This window comes from Geotrypetes seraphini, chromosome 3 (genome assembly GCF_902459505.1).
Source record: "Geotrypetes seraphini chromosome 3, aGeoSer1.1, whole genome shotgun sequence".
Classification (NCBI taxonomy): domain Eukaryota; kingdom Metazoa; phylum Chordata; class Amphibia; order Gymnophiona; family Dermophiidae; genus Geotrypetes; species Geotrypetes seraphini.
Genome location: NC_047086.1, coordinates 123,052,536 through 123,072,390, shown reverse-complemented (window position 1 = coordinate 123,072,390; position 19,855 = coordinate 123,052,536). Strand labels below are relative to the sequence as shown.

Genomic DNA, 19,855 nt, shown 5'->3' with positions numbered 1-19,855 from the left:
ACAACATAGGTAGGAAAAATGATTTTATTTTCAATTTAGTGATCAAAGTGTGTCTGTTTTAAGAATTTATATCTGCTGTCTATATTTTGCACTATGGCCCCCTTTTACTAAACTGCAATAGCGGTTTTTAGCGCAGGGAGCCTCCGAGTGTTGGGAGCAGTGTGGGGCATTCAGCACAGCTCCTGCGCTAAACACCGCTATCGCAGTTTAGTAAAAGGGGGAAGGGGTATATTTGTCTATTTTTGTATAGTTGTTACTGAGGTGACACTGCATATTTTAAAGTCATCTGCCTTGACCTCTTTGAAAAAAAATCTGAATATAAATTATAATTAACATTTTCTCTGCTTACAGTGTGCTTTGTGTTTTTTTAAAAATTTTATTGTTGGTAGATCATTTTGACTTGGTCATTTTAAAAGTAGCTCGCAAACCAAAAAAGTGTGGGCACCCCTGTTGTAACCACGAAAACAAATACTATGGAAGTGAGAGTAGCCTGCTTGTAACTGGGATCAATCTTGTTCTGCACTGTGATCGTATTTCCCCTGACGAAGCCATTATAGGTGAAACGGTGGCCCCATCGGGTTTTAAAGTGCAGTGCTGATTGCTACTACTCTAAGATAAGTGCTTTTTCAGTTCATGCACTATCACTGAATGTTTGATATTTTCAACATGCTATTTATATTTAAAATTTATAAATCAAATTAATTGTAATGGAAACACCATTTAAAAGCAAGAAAGAAAAAAAGTATGTTTAATCATATGCCATACGCCAGTGATTGAGACTCTGACCTGACTGAGTATCCAGCTGTTTACCGCTTGAATACAAGGTCTCTGAGGCTTGGCATAAACAGTTTCTCTTTCTACTTTACTGTGGTTGGTTTTGGAGGTGATTTTGTTGCACACCCCTGTTGTAACCCATTAGATTGTAGGAAATTCACTATCCTTTTCTTCAGCAATGCTTCCATTATTTTTTACAATAACTGAAGTATGGCTTGTTGACCTATAGATTCCCGCTTATATCTGTGACCACTTTATGAAGAGGAACCACATCCTATATTTCACGTGCCTACGTTCTCTAATCCCGTAGAACTTCTTCAGTCTCCAAGGATTTATTTAACAAATCTTTAAGAGGACCCACCAAAACCTCTCTGAGCACCCTCAATATCCTGGGATGGTTCTTGTCCGATCCCATGGTTTTGTCCACCTTCAATTTTTCAAGTTGCTCATAAACACCTTCTTCCATGAACAGTGCAGTATCCATTCTATTCTCAAGTGTAACTTTGCTAGCCAATCACGGTCCTTCTCTGGGATTTTCTTCTGTGAATACAGAGCAGAAGTATTTGTTTGGCACGTTTGCTTTCTTCGCATCACTCTCCACATAATGGTTCATAGCCTCTTTCAGTTTCACAATTCTATTTTCCATCTTCCTCCTTTCACTAATATACCTGAAAAAATGTTTGTACATTTCTTGGTAGAGAAGGCAAAATGTTCACTGTAATCAAAAAGGAGAGAGGAATTGCCTTTTCGCTTGAGGCAGAGGGGATCCCTCAAAGCTGTTCAAGTTGGGATCCAGGCTCCTGAAGCTAAAATCATAAAGAGCTAGACTCGATAAGAGCTTACTTCACATTGAGATGTGGACCTAGCAAGTAGGGGACCCTCTGGAATGTAGAGCCCTTCCAAAGAAGAAAAACCTGCCTATTTGGAGGAGGAGAGTCAACAGAAGGAGAGAGTGGTATATGTGGTGGATGGCTCCAGACACTGCAGGTAGAGCTGCAGGGTCCAGTGGCATTGCGGAGGCACTGCAGCAATGCAGGGCCCAACCACATGATGTAGTAAATATCCCATGGCAGCTTGGGCAGCAATGTGATGTTCAGCAGCAGACAAAGAGATGAATCAGTCCCCTTCAGGCAGGAGAGAGTCCAGCAACTGTAAGGTGAAAAAGCAGTGCCCCCTCCAAGTGGAAGAGAGTCCTGGAAGCTGATGAGATGGAAGATTCACTGACCTGGAAAGGCAGAGCTTTAAGAGGTGGACCTCTGGGGTCAGCTTGCACAGCAAAGGAAACAGGTCCAAGTACAACAGACCCTTCAGAGTTCCAGCAGCCACTTGTCCAGTTGTACTACAGCCTAAAGGAAAGACTTGATGTGGATGGAGATGTAAGGAGAACAATTAGTAGTGGCATGTGGAGGTGATACTACTGTTCCCAATTTAGTTGGTAATGTTGTACTACTACTATTATTAATGATTTCTAGAGTGCTACCAGACCAGTGCTGTACATAGTCACGAAGGAGACAGTCCCTGCTTGAATGAGTTCCCAATCTAATCAATCAAGACAGATAAACAGGATGCCAGGGTAGGGGTTGCAGTTAGCGGGGGAAGGTTAAATGATGGCTAGGTTGATGAGCAGAAGGAGAGGGTTAAGTGTTGAAGGTAGTCTTGAAAAGGTGGGCTTTCATTCTATTTTTGAACAAGGGAAGGGGCATGACACATGGCCTCAGGTATTCTATTCTAGGCATACAGGGCAGTGAGATGAAAAGAATGAAATCTGGAACTGGCAGTGGAGGAGATCGCTACAGATAAAAGCAACTTATCTGAGAAATGGAGTTCTCAGGGAGGCGTATAAGGAGAGAGGAGAGATACCGAGGGGCAGCAGAATGAACACACTTGTAGGTTAGTAATAGGAGTTTGACCTGTATGTGAAGGCTGATAGGGAGCCAGTAAAGGGATTTGAGGAGAGAGGTAATGTGAGTGTAGCGAGGTTGGCAGAAGAGTTTTGCACAGATTTCAGGGGGGGGGGAGAGGCTGCTCAGCAGGAGACCTGTTAGAAGTACATTGCAGTAGTCTAAACGTGATGTTACGAAGGTGTGGACAAGGGTCCAGGTAGTGTGCTCAGAGAGGAAGGGGTGAATTTTGGTGATGTTGCAAAGATAGAAGTGACAGGCTTTAGCAGTCTGTTGGATGTGCATAGAAAATGAGAGGTCGGAGTCAAAGATGATTCCAAGGTTCAGAGCAAAGGAGACGGGAATGATATTATTTACAGAGACAGAGAATGGAGGGAGAGAAGGGTTTAGGAGGAAAGAGGAGCAGCTCAGACTTGTACACGTTTAGTTTCAGTTGGTGGCTGGACATCCAGCCAGCATTGTCAGACAAACAGGCGGAAACATTTTCGTGGAGAGGTAGATCTGAGAATCAACAGCATACAGTATAGGCAATATTTGAAACTATGGGAGGAAATCAGTGACCCAAGGGAAGAGGTATTTATAGAGAGAAGATGTCCTAAGACAGAACCCAGTGGTACACCAAATGCTAGCGGGACAGTAGCTAAGGAGGATCCACCAGTGCACACACTAAAGGAGGAATGGGAGAGGTAGGGGGCAAACCAGGAAAGAACAGATTTGTTAAATCCAAGTGAAGACAGCGTATCAAGGAGTAGGCAATGATTAACAATATTAAAAGCAGCAGACAGATCAAGAAGGATGAGGATAAATCCTTTTTATCTCACCTGCCTGATTAACTGACATATTATTCATTCAATTTTCTCTTCCGTTCTACCAAGAGAGATCAGAAGGGTTTACATGAATTTATTCAGGTATTTTGCTGTCTGTCCCGGTGGGCTCACAATCTATCTAATGTATCTGGGGTAATGAGGGGATTAAGTGACTTTCCCAGGGTCACAAGGAGCAGCGTGGGTTTGAACCCACAACCTCAGGGTGCTGAGGCTGTAGCTTTAACCACTGTGCCCCTCTACAGAAAGAAATTGCATAAAATATGTTTGCTGTTATTTAAAATAGGTATGTTCATAGGGTTTAATATTTTTACTTTGTATTTGCACTATTGGCTAAGTTGTGTAAACCGAATAAACTTGTAAATGGTTTTTTTAGCAACTTGTTCAGAATCATACTTGTTTTGGATTTTTCCCCTTCTTTTCCCCCTGGGGGAAAGGAGAAAAATCCTACCCACTAACATCCCTCTTCCTCAGATGGAGGAACTGGGCATCAAGTACTGGAGCTTGCCCAAGGGGAATTCCAGCCAGGTGGGCCATGGCCCTCAAGAAGGTGTTACCTAAAATGCTGCTCCATGAATTCTAAACCAAAAGGAGGTAAAAAAATATTCCTAGTGAAGTACAATTTTTGCGCACTCTATTCCGAAATTCATTAAAAAAATGGATCTAGCATTACTTTAACCCCCCCCCCCCCCACACACACACACACCTTTTACTAAGCCATGGTAGAGGTTTCTAACACAGCACAGAGTGCTACAAGCTCCATCACTGTTCTGACACTTATAGAATTCCTATGAGAGTTGGAGCAGCTTCAGAACATATTGCGCCCCGGGCCATGGTAGTTACCTCTACCACGGCTTAGTAAAAGAGAGCCTTAATTACATTAGAGTTTATAGGTAAAACTCTGTAAACACAGATTTTTTTAAAAAAAATTATACTACTACCTACAGTATGGTTGCCAATTGGCTCTGTTTGTTGAGGACAAGCTGATCCTATACAAGCATGGACTTCTGATTTTTCTAACAAGTCAAGGCATGCAATGGGTTGAGGGAGGGAGAAGAACAGTACCTAAAAATATTAGAGCCAGTTGCCAGTCATGCTATCATGTTTAATATTTACTGTATCACAAGCATACATGAAAAAAAGATGTATAAGTCTTATCAAAGAATAACACATTAATTTCTTAACTTGAACGATGAGTGCTTTGATATGCAAAAGTATCATAAATAACAATTATCAGAACAGCATAAAAGTTATTTATTTATTAAAAAAAAAAAAGTATAGCCCCTGTTTTTTCAATCAGACTCGGTTTACTAGGAAAGCAAATCACTTACCAGTTCCTTCCTGAGCCAATTCAAAGCTTCATCGATGCTGTCAAAGTCATTTATTTTCCCCGAGGTAAGATTCTTCTCCCTGGGAGAACTCATATTCTGACAGTTCATTTGCGCCTTTCTTTTGGAACCTGCCTCCTCCCCGGCTATTCTTTTTTCCTTAACCCCTTGCTCCCCTGCAGGCTTTGGGCTCTTCCACGTCTTATCCTCTAGCTTTGCCTTCCACTCCAGATAAGAAGGCCTTCTGGTCTCCAATCTCATCTTTTCAGTGAGGGCCTTCAGGCTTCTTAGATGGTCATCGGCTGGGACTCCAGAGCTGGTGCTCACAGTCTCTGATACTTCTTCAATCTGGATCTTTGGTAAAGACATGCTCTTGCTTTTTCAGTGCGCAGAGATACAGTATTGTTAGGCCGTTTTGGGAAAAACTGCACCACTGGCTGTACAACTGCATAGATGGTGTTCCTGCTGCCTGCTATGTATTCGTTCAGAACACTGAGCTGCTCACCATCTTCTGACTGCAGTCAATACCTAAAATTAATGAAAGGAAAACATTCTTAGAATTAAGGGTGAAGGGTTCAATTCAACCATAGGGGAAAAAAAACCCAACAACAACAAAAATGAAAGCTATCTGTCAACTTCGATGAACAAAAATATATTCATATGACAATAACATAGTAAATGGCAAATGTCAGCGGAAAAAGACCAACCAGTTATTCTGTCCATTAGATTTGCCACACAGCACACTTTAACACCGAAATTAAAACCAAAATTAACACATGCTAAGCGCAAATCTACCACAATACTTAGTGGGGGCATGCCCAGCATGTAACCAGCAATTACCATGTTAAAATGTCCATTACCGTTCAGTACGAAGCTTGATGTTAGAGCAGAAGCATTTAGTCCCTCCTATGTACTGTAGGAGGTGAAGAGAGGTCCCGTGTTTACTGAACGTTAATCAGTTAGTGCATCATAAGGGCAGCACATTCAATGTTGGGAGAATGTGGCGGAGTGGTTAAAGCTACAGCCTAACCACTCTGAGGTTGTGGGTTCAAACCCACACTGCTCCTTGTGTCCCTGGGCAAATCCCCCATTGCCGGGACAGACAAGGAAAAATGCTTGAGTACCTGAATAAATTCATGCAAACTGTTCTGAGCTCCCCTGGGAGAATGGTATAGAAAATTAAATAAATAAAAGTGTCAAAATCCCCTCCCCCCAAAATATTGAATGGTCAGTGATTTTGTAAATGCTGATTGCCGCCAGCTAAATTATGCCCCAGTATTCAGTGCTGGGCCATGCCAGGCATCAGCACTGAAAATCAAGGCATAACTCCAGGTGGCTATGCCACCTAGAGTTTATATGGGCCCAGCCGATAGTCGGCTGGGCATGCATAAGTTATACAGGCCCTGATTGAATAGCGGGCCAAAGCCCACATACACATTTTCTTCCCTCCCCCCACAATAAAAATCTTCCCTCCCTCTAAATGCTTTTTCTCTCCTCACTTTTCCGTTGCTGGCATAAAAGCCCCCCCAACCTAGCCACCCCTTTCCTGGATATACCTGCATATCTGGTGGTCCAGCAGAGGTCTTCAGAGACAGGAGTGCGGACCCCCCTCACTCCTGCTGCTGTGACCTCTCACAGTACTACAGGAATTTGCCTTAGGAAGGGAGGTGGCCAGGTAGGGAGGGTCTTTCACACCCAAAAGGGGGGGGGAGGGAGGGAGGAGCAAAGAGTTATTCAAAGGGGGGTAGGGTTAGCAAACATCCAGAGGCAGTTCATCTAGGTTCTCAAGTTTGGGGCCATGTCTGTAGGGCCTCAGAGTATGCGTATGTGTGACACGGTGACATCACACACATGCGCAAAACATGTGACATCATTGTATCACATCTGTGTATGCTCTTAGGCCCTTCAGATGCAGATCCGAGCTTGAGATTTGGGGCATGACTTGGGTGGAATGGGGTGGGGCTGGCACCATGTGTCCCGGTTTTAGATTTATAGAACCTGGTAACTCGGGGTGGAGTGGCAGGAGGGGGTGTGAGGACTTTTTTTTTTTAAATTAAAGGACACAGTGCTTATGCAGGCCCCAGCCTCGTTTTCAGCTGGAGCCTGCAAAAGATGAGTTGGCAGACAGCTTTTGAGCTGTCTTAAATTCACCTGTTCATCTTACGCAGGCCCTGGCTGATTATCACCAGAGCCTGCATAAGCCCCAGCTCCTCCCCAGCCACTTCGCTGTGGCCCGCCCATGACTGGTCCACTTTTTTGGGGGGTGGTCAGAACCAATATTTAGTGGCACTGCCCAGCTTAGTGCTGCTGAATATTGGCATTTAGATGCTGATCGCTGTGAATATTGGGCTCCATGTCCATTCTCTACCTCTTTGAAAAAATGACCTTAAGGTGCGACTTACTGCATGCTAACTGTAAATATTTCATCTAGTCTAATGAGTTTGTATACTAGCTGTTAACATGTGAAATTGAAAGGGGATAGACTTAGAAGTAACCTCAGAAAATACTTTTTTCATGGAAAAAAGTTGAATGCATGGAATGGCCTCCCAGTGGAAGTAGTGGAGATGAAAACTGCATTTGAATTTGAGAAAGCTTGGGACAAGGGAGAGGAATGGATAATAAATGGCATAGATAGGCAGACTAAATAATAATTTATTTTCTTATAAGATAGGCCACATTGTCTTTATCTGTCTTCATTTTTCTATGTTTCTTTGTAAACTGTGCATTAACAGCTTAACACACTTTAGTAAAAAGGCCCCTAAATTAGGTCTTACTTTCAGGAATGATATCAAATACTGGGAAATCTCCATACCTCAGTCTAAAAGCAGCCACAGTTACACGCCTAAATGTTCAGAATACTAGCCTATACGAATAAGCATATACAAGCCAGATAAACACCTATGTGTTTGCCAGTAAGAACAGTACATATGTATTTTACAGGTGGGCATGTGCATGAGTAGAGTCTGAGAATGGGACAGGGCGCACATTTAAACAGGTAACTTATAGATACTACTATATGTTACATGTATATCAGTGGCCTGGCGCACAACCTTATACCAATCTATGGCTGGCATTTGGGTCCGAATTCTAAAATCAGTACCATTAGGAAGATTAAGCTAGGTGCTCTACCGATGCCTTAGTTAATTGTTTTAAATAGCTATTAACGGCCATTAAGGGTGCTAGAGTTGCGTCTACATAGACACTTATCGGCACTGAACATCAAAATAGGCGTGGTTATGGGTGGGGTTGATGTTCAGTGACCCTAAGCGTGATTCTGCATCAAAGCTAGATGTCAGAAATGTAGGCCTGTAACTGGCGTGACAAGCAGCCAACGATGTTTTTTTCAGGAGCCTGCCAATTACAGCGCCACTTTCAGAATCTAGGCCTAAGGGCTCATGTCTAAGTGCATAATGTGTATTTCTTCTGTTAAGCTAGTATTCTAAAAAGGGAAGCAGGCATCTACTTATTTGCATACCCAAGCATTACTGGCTGTAAATACAGATCCTTTTTGGCTAGGACTCTCATGTATTAAACAAGCATACAGCAATCCTGGTTAAATAACTACATTAACGGAGCCAGACTGACCTACGACACCTTTAGGAAAGAAATAAAAACTGCATTGTTTGATAGATTTATCTCCTAAACAGAAGTTACACTAAAACTAATACTTCCTTCACGTCCTCTCTTATGTAATCTGTTGTATTTTCAATAATCTGCATATTGTAATTCGTTGATTGTCCAGTTCTCTTCCGTGTGAAATGCCTAGAAGTCGTCTGATTATAGCGGTATAGAAGAACAAAATTATTATTATTACTTTCCTTTATAAAACAGATGCCTATCAGGCATCCTCTGGTGAAGGTGTGAGCGCATGAAGGCTTCTTTTGTCTTGTTCCTTTCTACTTCACCATTCTGGACATAAAAGCCTGTAAGACCCCCCAATTATTTATTTCATCAGCAAGGCAAGATTAATGCAAGCTAGGCACATGCGTAGAGCACAAAGGGCTAGATTCACTAAGCAAACTGATCGTGTACCGATCGGTTTGTGACCCAATTGCGATCCAATTTCCCTCTGACCCAATTCACTAACCTGTGTACTGATTCATGCATGCAAATGAGGGGAAACGGCATGCAAAGTAGGCAGAGACGCGATTCTCTAAACTTTTTTCTTGAACACCGACTGGGCTGGCCAATCAACAAGAAGTGACTGCTGGGGACCAGTCATTCACATCCTTTCCGACTGTCCTGCCAGCCCTATAGCCATGAAATAAACCTGCTCTCTGCCTCCCCGGCTCTCCTGCTCTCTGCCTCCCCCGACTCTCCTGCAGTGCGAGCCCATGGTTTTAACCCACTTTAAACCTGCGGGTTAAAACCACGGGCTCGCACTGCAGGGAAGGGCGGCAGAGAGCAGGTGAGTTGGGGGCCAGTAAATAAAAGTTTTTAAAAAAAACCCAGACACATGCGCAGACCATCTACAGGCAAAGTATATGGTCTACGCATGCGTCAGGATCGTTACCTAGCGATCCGTGTCGGTGGATGGGGGCGTGCCTCCAATCGCCCCCATTAGAATATTCTGGCTTCCAGAATCAATCGGCCCTGCCCAGGCAGGTTAGTGAATCGGGCCCAAAGTCAAGGGACCTGCAAACTTGCCACGTCCCCCACATAAGAATGTTAAACTTCTGACAGATGTGAAAGTCATTCATCAGAGAAAGTTAATTACTAACCAGCTATTTTAATTAAGGGAAGCCACTGTGTGGCAAAACCTTTAAACCATCAGTAATCAGCCAATCTTCTGGACTGCAGGTAGGAATGTGGTTAGATTTTAAAAAATTACATTTGTTTTTGGGTTTTAGGCCCCTTTTCCATATTTTCAGTTTTGCATATTTAAAACATGAACAGACTAGAATATTTTAATTCATACAAATCAACTTTATTTACATTAATTCATAGGTTAATGCATGCCATGCCAATTTTGCATGCAATAAGTTTTTAAAGGCATACTAGTGTATTAAATGTGAACAACAACAACAAAAAAAAGCACAACCCTACTAGCATAGACATACTCCACTTTCCTATCTCCTTCCATAAGACTCCCCATCCCTTCCCAACTTTTTACCTCACTACTTGGCTACATTCACTTCTCTCTCTCTCCTTTTGCAGACCTGTTTGTCTTCCAGGCCCACCTCCTTTAGCTCATCATTCCAAAGCAGCCCAATGAAGTATGAGTATGACAGTAGGTTGTGAGTATACTCAGAGGTCACAGAGGAGTCCCTATCCTCTGTGATTCCATGTGAAAGGCATGTACTTGACAAGTGTCTAAATTCTAGGGCCACATTTAAATGCTGGGCACCCATAGGCAATAGGTGTGTGTGTGTGGGGGTGGGACATGGAGACTACCTTCCCTCTCTCTCCACCATCAGAAATAATTGAGGAGAGGGAGTGATATGAAGGAAGTCTCCCTCTCCCCAGAGATCACTGCATAGAGCAGGGGCAGACTGACAGGGATTTGGGCTCCCAAGCAATAAGGCTCCCAGCCCCCTCTAATACATGTTTCTGTTGAGAATAGCAGCAGTGATTCCCTTGATCTGCCTGCCACCGAGCTCACAGCCTGCTTTCTGCTGCATCCCACCCTTGCTGAAGTAGGAAGTTATATCAGAAGGGAGTGGGACGAGTATAGAAACATAGAAAGATGACGGCAGAAAAGGGCTATAGCCCATCAAGTCTGCCCACTCTACTGACCCACCCCATTAAGTCAGAGTGCTGCTCGACCCACGTAGAGATCCCACATGGATGTCCCATTTATTCTTAAAGTCGAGCATGCTAGTGGCCTTGATCACCTGCACCGGTAGTTTGTTCCAGTGATCCACCACCCTTTCTGTGAAGAAATACTTCCTGGTGTCACCACTAAATCTCCCTCCTCTGCGTTTGAGCGGGTGCCCCCTTGTGACTGAAGGTCCCTTAGGAAAGAATATGTCGTTTTCCACCTCGACACGACCTGTGACGTACTTAAATGTCTCAATCATGTCACCCCTCTCCCTGCTCTCCTCTAGAGAGTAGAGCTGCAATTTGCCCAGTCTTTCCTTGTATGAGAGACCCTTGAGTCCGGAGACCATCCTAGTGGCCATTCGCTGGACTGACTCAGCTCGAAGTACATCTTTATGGTAATGTGGCCTCCAGAATTGCACACAGTACTCCAGATGAGGTCTCACCATGGCTCTGTACAGTGGCATTATGACTTCAGGTTTACGGCTGAAGAAGCTTCTATTGATACATCCCATCATTCGCCTTGCCTTGGATGAGGCCTTTTCTACTTGTTTGGCAGCCTTCATGTCTGCACTGATGATTACTCCCAAGTCCCGTTCTTCTGAAGTTCATGTCACCCCTCTCCCTCTCAGGACATAAGCTTGGCAGCAGAGTTGGTGGAAAATGCTGTGCCCCCGAACTGCTCTGGGACCTTGGGTAATGCCCGGTTGCCAATATGGACAGTCTGCCCCTGGCACAGAATTCACTCTCACACCCTAGATCAGTCTCTCTGAAACTGTGTGCCACGGCACAGTGGTATGCCTCGAAGAGATTCTGGGTATGCCACGAAAGATTCCAAAATTTTACTTTATTTTTAAAAATTCCCTTCATAAGTATACACTAGAAGAGATGACATATAATCGCATATGCAAGAGTAGGTCAATGTACATAAGGATACAACTGCCCAGACAAGCATCATTCCTTGACGTGATTAGTCCTGGAAAACTAACGGTAAGTAATTTTATTTTTTATGCAGTAGTTATCCAACTTGAGCAACAAAGCAATCAAGGCTTTGTTACCGTTTGGATCTTCTTATTATTGTGAACTTGGATTTTCAGCTCTGACAGAAATTAAACAAATAAAAAGAGAGATGGATGATGATGAAATGCTTGTTTGCTTGTTAACTATCGAGCCACGTTTTGAGTTAATTTGCACTCAAAAACAAGCTCATCCATCGCATTCACTAGCAATTCTATTCTATCTACATAGCTTAAAGAACTTTAAATAAATAATTTTCAAATTTAATTTTTTTGTTGGTTTTGCAATTTTATCATTTCAATTATAATGTGCCGTGGAAAACATTTACTCAGTTTTGTGTGCCAGAGCTAAAAAAGTTTGACAAACACTGCCCTAGATCTTTTTCACACTCTCACTTTTGGGCCAGCCCCTGCTGCTGAAGTCCTTTTCCACAACAGGCTTAGGAGCAGCATCGTTTCAAGCCTTGCAGAAGCTCCATCTCCACTTCTACACTGGCATCTTGTTACTAGGGAAACATGTATGAGAGCAGGACTTCTAGAAGACCTGAGACTGCACACTGGCTCTAAAGTTTTTATGGCTGGTACTGCTGCTCCAGAATCAGCAGCACATGAAGACTGAAGGCAGGGGCAGATCTGACTGCCAACCTTTTGGAAGAGAAAAAAGCACACCTGTCCTGCTCCATGCGTGCTCCACAAAATGGCTAAATTTAGATTTGTACATCATATCAAAAATGCCCTTTGGCGCTCCTGCTCGGCGCTGAGCAGCTTCTTGACAGGCTCCTGCAAATTCTCGTGATTTTTAAAATTTATTTGTATATTTCAGTCCTCCTGCTTACCTTGCAGATCTGTGGCTGTTTGGTACCTGAGGGCCTGCAATTGCATTTTGAAGGTAAAACTCCCTGTGGCATTTCCTTTCATAAATCATCTAGCTACTGGTGCCTCAGGGAGGCTTTTTCTTGCAGCATTTTAAAGATTTTCAGCAACTATAGAGGTCATTGGGCGAGGGCTTTCATAAACCATTGTGGGGAAACCTTGTTTTAGCTCATGGATAGTGGAAAGATGTTCATTTCAAAATGTAATGAAACCCAAACAAAATTGTGTTTGCTTTTCTGTCATTTTGAAATGATATGAAATATGTTTTGTTGAGATTCTCTAGTTTGTTTCAACACAAGCACATACCTATTAAATACAGAATGAAAGGAAGAATATAGATACAGAGTAACATAGTAGATGACAGCAGATAAAGACCCGAATGGTCCATCCAGTCTGCCCAACCTGATTCAATTTAAATTTTTTCTTCTTAGCTATTTCTGGGCAAGAATCCAAAGCTTCACCCGGTACTGTGCTTGGGTTCCAACTGCCGAAATCTCTGTTAAGACTTACTCCAGCCCATCTACACCCTCCCAGCCATTGAAGCCCTCCCCAGGCCATCCTCCACCAAACGGCCATATACAGACACAGACCGTGCAAGTCTGCCCAGTACTGGCCTTAGTTCAATATTTAATCTTATTTTCTGATTCTAGATCCTGTGTGTTCATCCCACGCTTCTTTGAACTCAGTCACAGTTTTACTCTCCACCACCTCTCTCGGGAGCGCATTCCAGGCATCCACCACCCTCTCCGTAAAATAGAATTTCCTAACATTGCCCCTGAATCTACCACCCCTCAACCTCAAATTATGTCCTCTGGTTTTACCATTTTCCTTTCTCTGGAAAAGATTTTGTTCTACGTTAATACCCTTCAAGTATAACCAGATGCAGTATAACCAGGTATTTCTTTCGGTGCAATCTGGAACCTCGCCTTTACAACCGAGATCTTGGTATATTTAAGCCCTTGCTCATCATTTGAGAATCTAAAAATGTGCACAGGCAAAACATTTTTGGCTCATTATCAGAAATGTTTTTTATTCATTGCTCACACTTGTTTTACAAAAAAATGTTTTATCATGCATTAGAACTTTTATGCAAGTTAATTCAAAGACTGATTTGCCTTAATGAGCCTGTTTACTAAAGCGTGGTAAAATTACCATACATTAACACCTAAAATGAATGTTCAGTAGGTAAACTGCGTGGTACCTGTTATTGGTATGACCAGCAAGTCCTTGGCATATATTACACAGAAAAGTCCCTTATCACAGGTTAAGTTCACTAACAACTAGCACAGATTCACATTACTTTCTGCTGAGCAATGCCTATGGGAGGGGCCTCAGGTATCTAGACCAATCAGGGCCTTAGGCCCCTCCCCAGTGCATCCCAGGATGCACCGGGAAGGGGAAGGTCCACCATTTTGGAAGAGGCGGGCATGCTGGCAGGAGGGCCTAGGCATCCCTCTTGTCTGTCTTCTACTAAAGGTACAAGGGGGTTTGGGGGGTGTTGTGGGGGTGGTGGTGTGAGGGTTGGCTGTTTGGTTACCGAGGGTGTTGTGGTATGCTGTTGTGTTGTCGGAGGTGTCAGGGTGAACTGCTGTGTTGTCGGGGGATGTTGGATGTGTCAGGGGGATATAAGGGTGGGGCATTTGGGGGTTGGATGGGGCCTGGAAGCAGGAATTGAGCACTCCTACTGCCACTGACATTCAGGAGGGGGGCTTCGGAATTCCTCCTGCGCCACAGATGTGTGGGAGGTGGAAGGGTTGGGGGTGTTAGAGGGAATGGGCATCCCTCCTGCCACGCAGAGGGAGTAGACATCCCTCTTGCCAGTCATCAGATAAAGATATGGGGGCATTCAGGGAGGAGCCAGGGAGTGTTTGGGGGGGCTTCGGGGGATGATGGGCCAGCGGAAGGAGGAAGGTATGTTGTTACCTCTCTAGGTTTCTTAGGCAAGTTATATTCAGTGCAACCCTTCAGGTTTACAGGATAATACCAATAAATATGCATGCCTTGCAGACACAGTATAGGCTACCATCTCTAATGAATATGCATAATATATTCTAAAGTCTAAGATAGCTGTGGGGAAGAAGTCCTGAGGACTACTTTGAGATCTACTGTCTTGGTCTGTATCGTAGGAATGGAGTTACCTCTTCAATTATTTTCCAGTTTTATTTTCCTCAGTCATGTCCATTGCTCATTAAGATGAATCAAACACTACAGTCCATCTATGAAACAATCTATTGATTGACCGATCAGCTATGCAGACAGAAAATATACATTTCTATCCTCCTGGGGTTTCTAACAATTTCATATTTGGAAAGATATAGTACAGATTATAGTCACAAGAAGAAATAAACTGGATCTAGGAAGCTATTTGCAAATCTTACTATAAAATTCTCCTTCCATGGACTAGTGAAGACCCATTTTTCACTTGTTACTATAGAGATGAGAGCAATAGGGGACATGTCAAGCTGTCCCTGTTATAATAAACAACATGTTTCCATTCTACATAATGATACTTATTGACTTTACAGAGCATGAGAATTATTGCTAAATGAAAAAAGGGAAAATCCATTTTCAAGCAGAATAAAAAGCAATTAGGCTCTTACCTTGCTATCTTTTCTGGTAGATAGGAGTGTCATTCTGGACAGTAGGGTATTCTCCCTTCCAACAGTTGGAACTCATTGGTGACCTCTAGATAATGTAGAAGACTGTCCTCATATCCAGCTTGCTCAGAGTCCAGCCCTTTTTCTTTGACCCTGTGGTCTGGAATGCTGGCAATCTTACATCTTGTTGTCAAAAAGGACAGGACCATGAACAAGGAAACTCCCACCTCTGTGATCTTGAGGAAGGGCTCCCTATATGACAGGGCCTGCAGCTCTGAGACTCGTCTTGCTAACCTAATGGAAAAACGGTCTTGACGGTAAGTTCCAACAAGGACGCCTCTTGAATAGGTTCATACAGAGCCTGACTGAGGCCATGCAAAACCATGTTAAGGTTCCATGACCGAAACAGTTGTTTTACTGGTGATCTGAGCCTTAGTGCCCCCTTTAGGAATCTGGCTATGTTTGGATGAGAAGCTAGGGGAGCTTTACATCCATGGGCTCTGAAGCATGAGAGGCCTGCCACTTGGACCCTGAGTGATGCCACTTCAAGGCCTTTATTGAGACCTGCTTGGAGAAAAGCTAGCGCCATCACGATTGGAGCACTAAACAGCGCCACCTTTTCTTTTGTGCAATACCTATACCTTAGTGTGGCTCTGAGGAGAGTAGCAGTGACTACCTCCGAGTATCCTTTGCACTCTAACGCTGTGAGCTCAAAAGCCATGCCACAAGACCAAAGTGATCTGGATCTTCTATGACCACTAGGCCTTGAGATAGAAGATCGGGCTGTACCTGCAGTCTGAGACTCTTGTCCCTCTAAAGATGCTCTAAGTCTGTGTACCGTGGCTGCGTGGCCAATCCAATGCAATGAGGACCACTCTTTCTGGGTGGTTTGCTATTCTGTGAAGTATTCGTTTTATCATTTGCCATGGAGAAAACACATAAGACCTTATTCTTTGACCACGGCTAAACTAGGGTATCCAGGCCTTCACTTCCAGGCTCGGATCTTCAGTTATGGATCCGATACTTTGGAACTCTTTACCACTATATTTAAGATCTGAAAAATCTCTCAAGACATTTAAGTCACTATTAAAAGCCTACTATTTTAAAATGGGGCATTTGACACAAGTATAGGTTTTTTTCTTCTTTCTTTTATCATCCCTTCACCTTTTGTCATTTTTGTTTGTTTTTCTACTCCTTTAATATTGTAAACTTTTCGAGCCCCTGTCCACCAATTTGTGTCCAGTTTAACTAGTTCTAGTCTCCTTACCCCATCTGTCCTTACTGACTTTTAGCTTTTGCCTATTGTTTAGTGCGTTCTGGAGAGGACTTATGCGAGCCTTCACCCATGGAACCACATCTATAGTGGCTTCCATGGAACCTAGTACTTGGAGTTAGTGCCACGCAGACAGAGCTGGCTTGGCCATCATGTCTGTTATCTGATTGCAAAGTTTCTGTCTGCATGCTTCTTGAAGATAGACCCAGCCTTCTGCCATGTTGAATAGTGCTCCTAGGTATTCGAGGGATTAGAATGGAACTAGTTGGCTCTTTCGAAAATTCACTATGTAGCCCAGGCTCTGCAAGACCTGGACCACTTGAGCCACTGATTGTTCCTTTTCTGATAACAATGGAGCTCTGATCAGCCAGTCATCCAGATATAAATGTAATTGCAATCTTGCCCTGCAGAGATGCACTGCTACCACCACCATCACCTTGGTGAACGTGCAGGGTGAATTTGCCAACCCAAAGGGAAGCGCCAAGAATTGATAATGTCTCTCTAGCACATGGAATCTCATGAATCTCCTGTGTTCTGGAAATATGGGAATGTGCAGGTAGGCTTCCATCAGAGCTACTGCTGTGATGTGAAGTTAGGCTAACCCCAGAACCACCACTGTGATGACTGCACGGTTTCCATGCATGTTTCTATGTTTCATTGACATGAAATCCAGAATGGGTCTCCAGTCCTCTGAGCCTTTCTGAAGTATATAGAGTATCTGCCTGAGCCCAATTCTTCTGGCAGCCTTGGCCAAAGTTTCAAACTACCTTTTTAAGACATCAACTCTGTGAATCCTTTAATACTATGCCTCCCTCACTAGGCAGGGACATGTGCTTAGTTACCTGAGAAATCATGGGATCTATCTTAGGCTGTGCGAACATCTGCTGACACTCCTGTGCCATAGGATACAACCTAGTCATTGTTTTGGCTACCTTTAGAGAGCCCTCAGGAGCACTTCAGGAGAACACTTGTATCAGGATAACAGGGAAAAGGTGTGGGATGCACTCTCATGCCACTCAGGATAGAGCACTGAGTGGAAGGGGCCTGCTGGAAGTCTAACTGTAACTCCCACAAGAAGTCAATAATGAAATCTAATAGCATCAAAGGCATGAACAGCAGGCGTACTGTTGAATCCTCCCCCTTGGTTGAGGGCCATCATTGCTTCCTGTGTACTTGCTCCTGTTTGCAACCCTATATCTCCCAGCAGGTAAGACTCACTCTGTGACAGCAAGGGCATAAAGGCTGATCCCTCGCCTTCTGAGACAAGGTCCAACGGATCCTGGTCAGCCTCTGCCAATGACCCTGAAGCACCCTGGGAAACCAAACCCCTTGCACGACCCCTGGCTCACTGCCCCTCCGCAGGTGTTTCTGTCTGTGTATGTCTTTCTCTCTTTCCACCCCCCACCAGTGTGATCTGGACATCTTCTCTCTCTACCTCCCAACTCCCCCACTTACCTCCTCCCTGGCCGCTGCATTAAACTTCGGGCGGCAGCAGCAACGAGGTGAGTTTGCTGCTGTGGCCTGCACCAGAAGTTGCTTTTCTGCAGTCCCGCCTATGCGGGAACAGGAAGTCACTGCAGAGAAGTGGCTTCTGGGTCAGGCTGAAAGCAGCAGGCTGTTCTCGTTGCCATTGCCACCAGTTACCTGAAGATTCAATGCAGCAGCCAGATACACGCATAACTTCTTTGGCTGATTAGCTGCACATTGGCAGCCAATAATTTGCAATAGCTGGTGTTAACTGAACTAATTTGCAGTTATGCACATAACTTCCTTTAGTTGGTATTCTACAAACTGTGCACTCAAAATGTAAGGGGGACATAGACCTGGGCAGGTCATTTATGTTTATTAAAATCTTTATATACTGCCTATACAGCCCAAAAGGATCAAAGCGGTTTACATCATAACGCAATCAAATTTGTGAACAGAACTCCATTCCAAATAGGAAAGGAAAAAAGAAAAGAAAAAGAAAATTAACATTACATATAAAATTAATTATTACTCCCCCAAAATACATATATATATCTGATAGCATAAAATTATATAAATACAAATTAATTCAAACTGCAGTCCCAGATTCAATTACTCAATTTAAAAGGCCATTTGAAAAAAAAGTGCCTTTAGATGTCATTCTTTGTACTTACATGCATGAGCTACGGAATATAGCAATTACACACTTAACAACACTTAGGCTCCAACATTTAGACCAATCTTTCAGCAGGCATTAGTGCTTGTAACTAAAGTTAGGCAACTAGCTGAGGACCTCTACATAACTGCCAATATAGAATTCATGCTTAATGCAATCTATAGAGAATTATGCCCCACAGAGTACATGTACACATTCCCATCTTCTTCAGAACTGGAGTACCGGTACATTTTTATGAAGGTTATTTGTGCACTATTTGGGGGTCATTGTATGAGCTTTGGAATTGCCTCCTTCCAAAATGTAGCTTATTTGCTTACTGCTGTATTACTTTCTATCATTTTTCAAAAATAATGACTAAACAGCATATTTTTTTTTACTTATCCTTTTAATGCAGTGTCTCTAGCATGCCCCGACAGGACCCGTTTCGCCCAAAAAGGGCTTTTTCAAGGGTTCATAAAAGGAGCTCTTTCCTAGCGTCCTTTCTCATTTAGGGATAGAGTTACTCTAGATCAGGGGTGTCAAACTCCCTCCTTGAGGGCCGCAATCCAGTCGGGTTTTCAGGATTTGCCCAATGAATATGCATGAGATCTATTTGCATGCACTGCTTTCATTGTATGCTAATAGATCTCATGCATATTCATTGGGAAAATCCTGAAAACCCAACTGGATTGTGGCCCTCGAGGAGAGACTTTGACACCACTGCTCTAGATGAATCAAAGCTGGACATTTATAAATTTTGTATGCAATTACAGCTTTGAACGCCTTTTTGCCATCCTGCAATTGAATCCGAACCAGTGAGGCATACAGTTGCTGTGGTTGTTTCCAGTTTGCCTCACTCCTTCATCTTATACATCCTTCTAGTCACTGTATGAGCCCATTTTATTAAAGGCACTTATGTTGCCTTTTGTAAAACAGGCATCAAATGGGTGCTTTTGGGGACTTTTCACATAGGGTTTAAAATGGCTCCTATGCTCTATATTATAATGAACATGACAGAATGGAAGGGCAGCCCACTGGTTATAGCAGTAGGTTAAGAACCATGGAAAGCAGAGCTGAAATCCTACAGCTGTTCCTTGTGAATTTGGGCAAGTCACTTCACTTTCCATTGCCTCGAGTACAAAATTAGGCCGTAAGCTTTCCAGGGACCGGAAAATACCATGTATCTGCATATAATCCACTTTGAAGTACTACTGAAAAGGTGTAAGCAAAATCCAGAAATGAAAACCAGTTCAAGGGCAGCAGGTGAATTTTTGTGCATCTTGGCATATGTTTAAAATCATTTAAAGTTTGCAAAATATAATAAATAAATAAAAGAAAGCAAAAATTAAAAGAAACTTAATTGAACTGGGGAGTATTGACAAAAGAG

General features: G+C 43.2%; 1 protein-coding gene across 1 annotated transcript in view; it reads right to left on the bottom strand.

Moving 5' to 3' along the window:
* Positions 1-19,855, bottom strand: part of FAM167A (family with sequence similarity 167 member A) — a 58,727-nt gene that overhangs the window by 18,186 nt on the left and 20,686 nt on the right. Inside the window, exon 2 of the mRNA XM_033937779.1 lies at positions 4,831-5,355. Coding sequence (XP_033793670.1) covers positions 4,831-5,196 — 366 coding nt within the window. The 5' untranslated portion in view covers positions 5,197-5,355. The remainder of the gene's footprint in view (positions 1-4,830; positions 5,356-19,855) is intronic.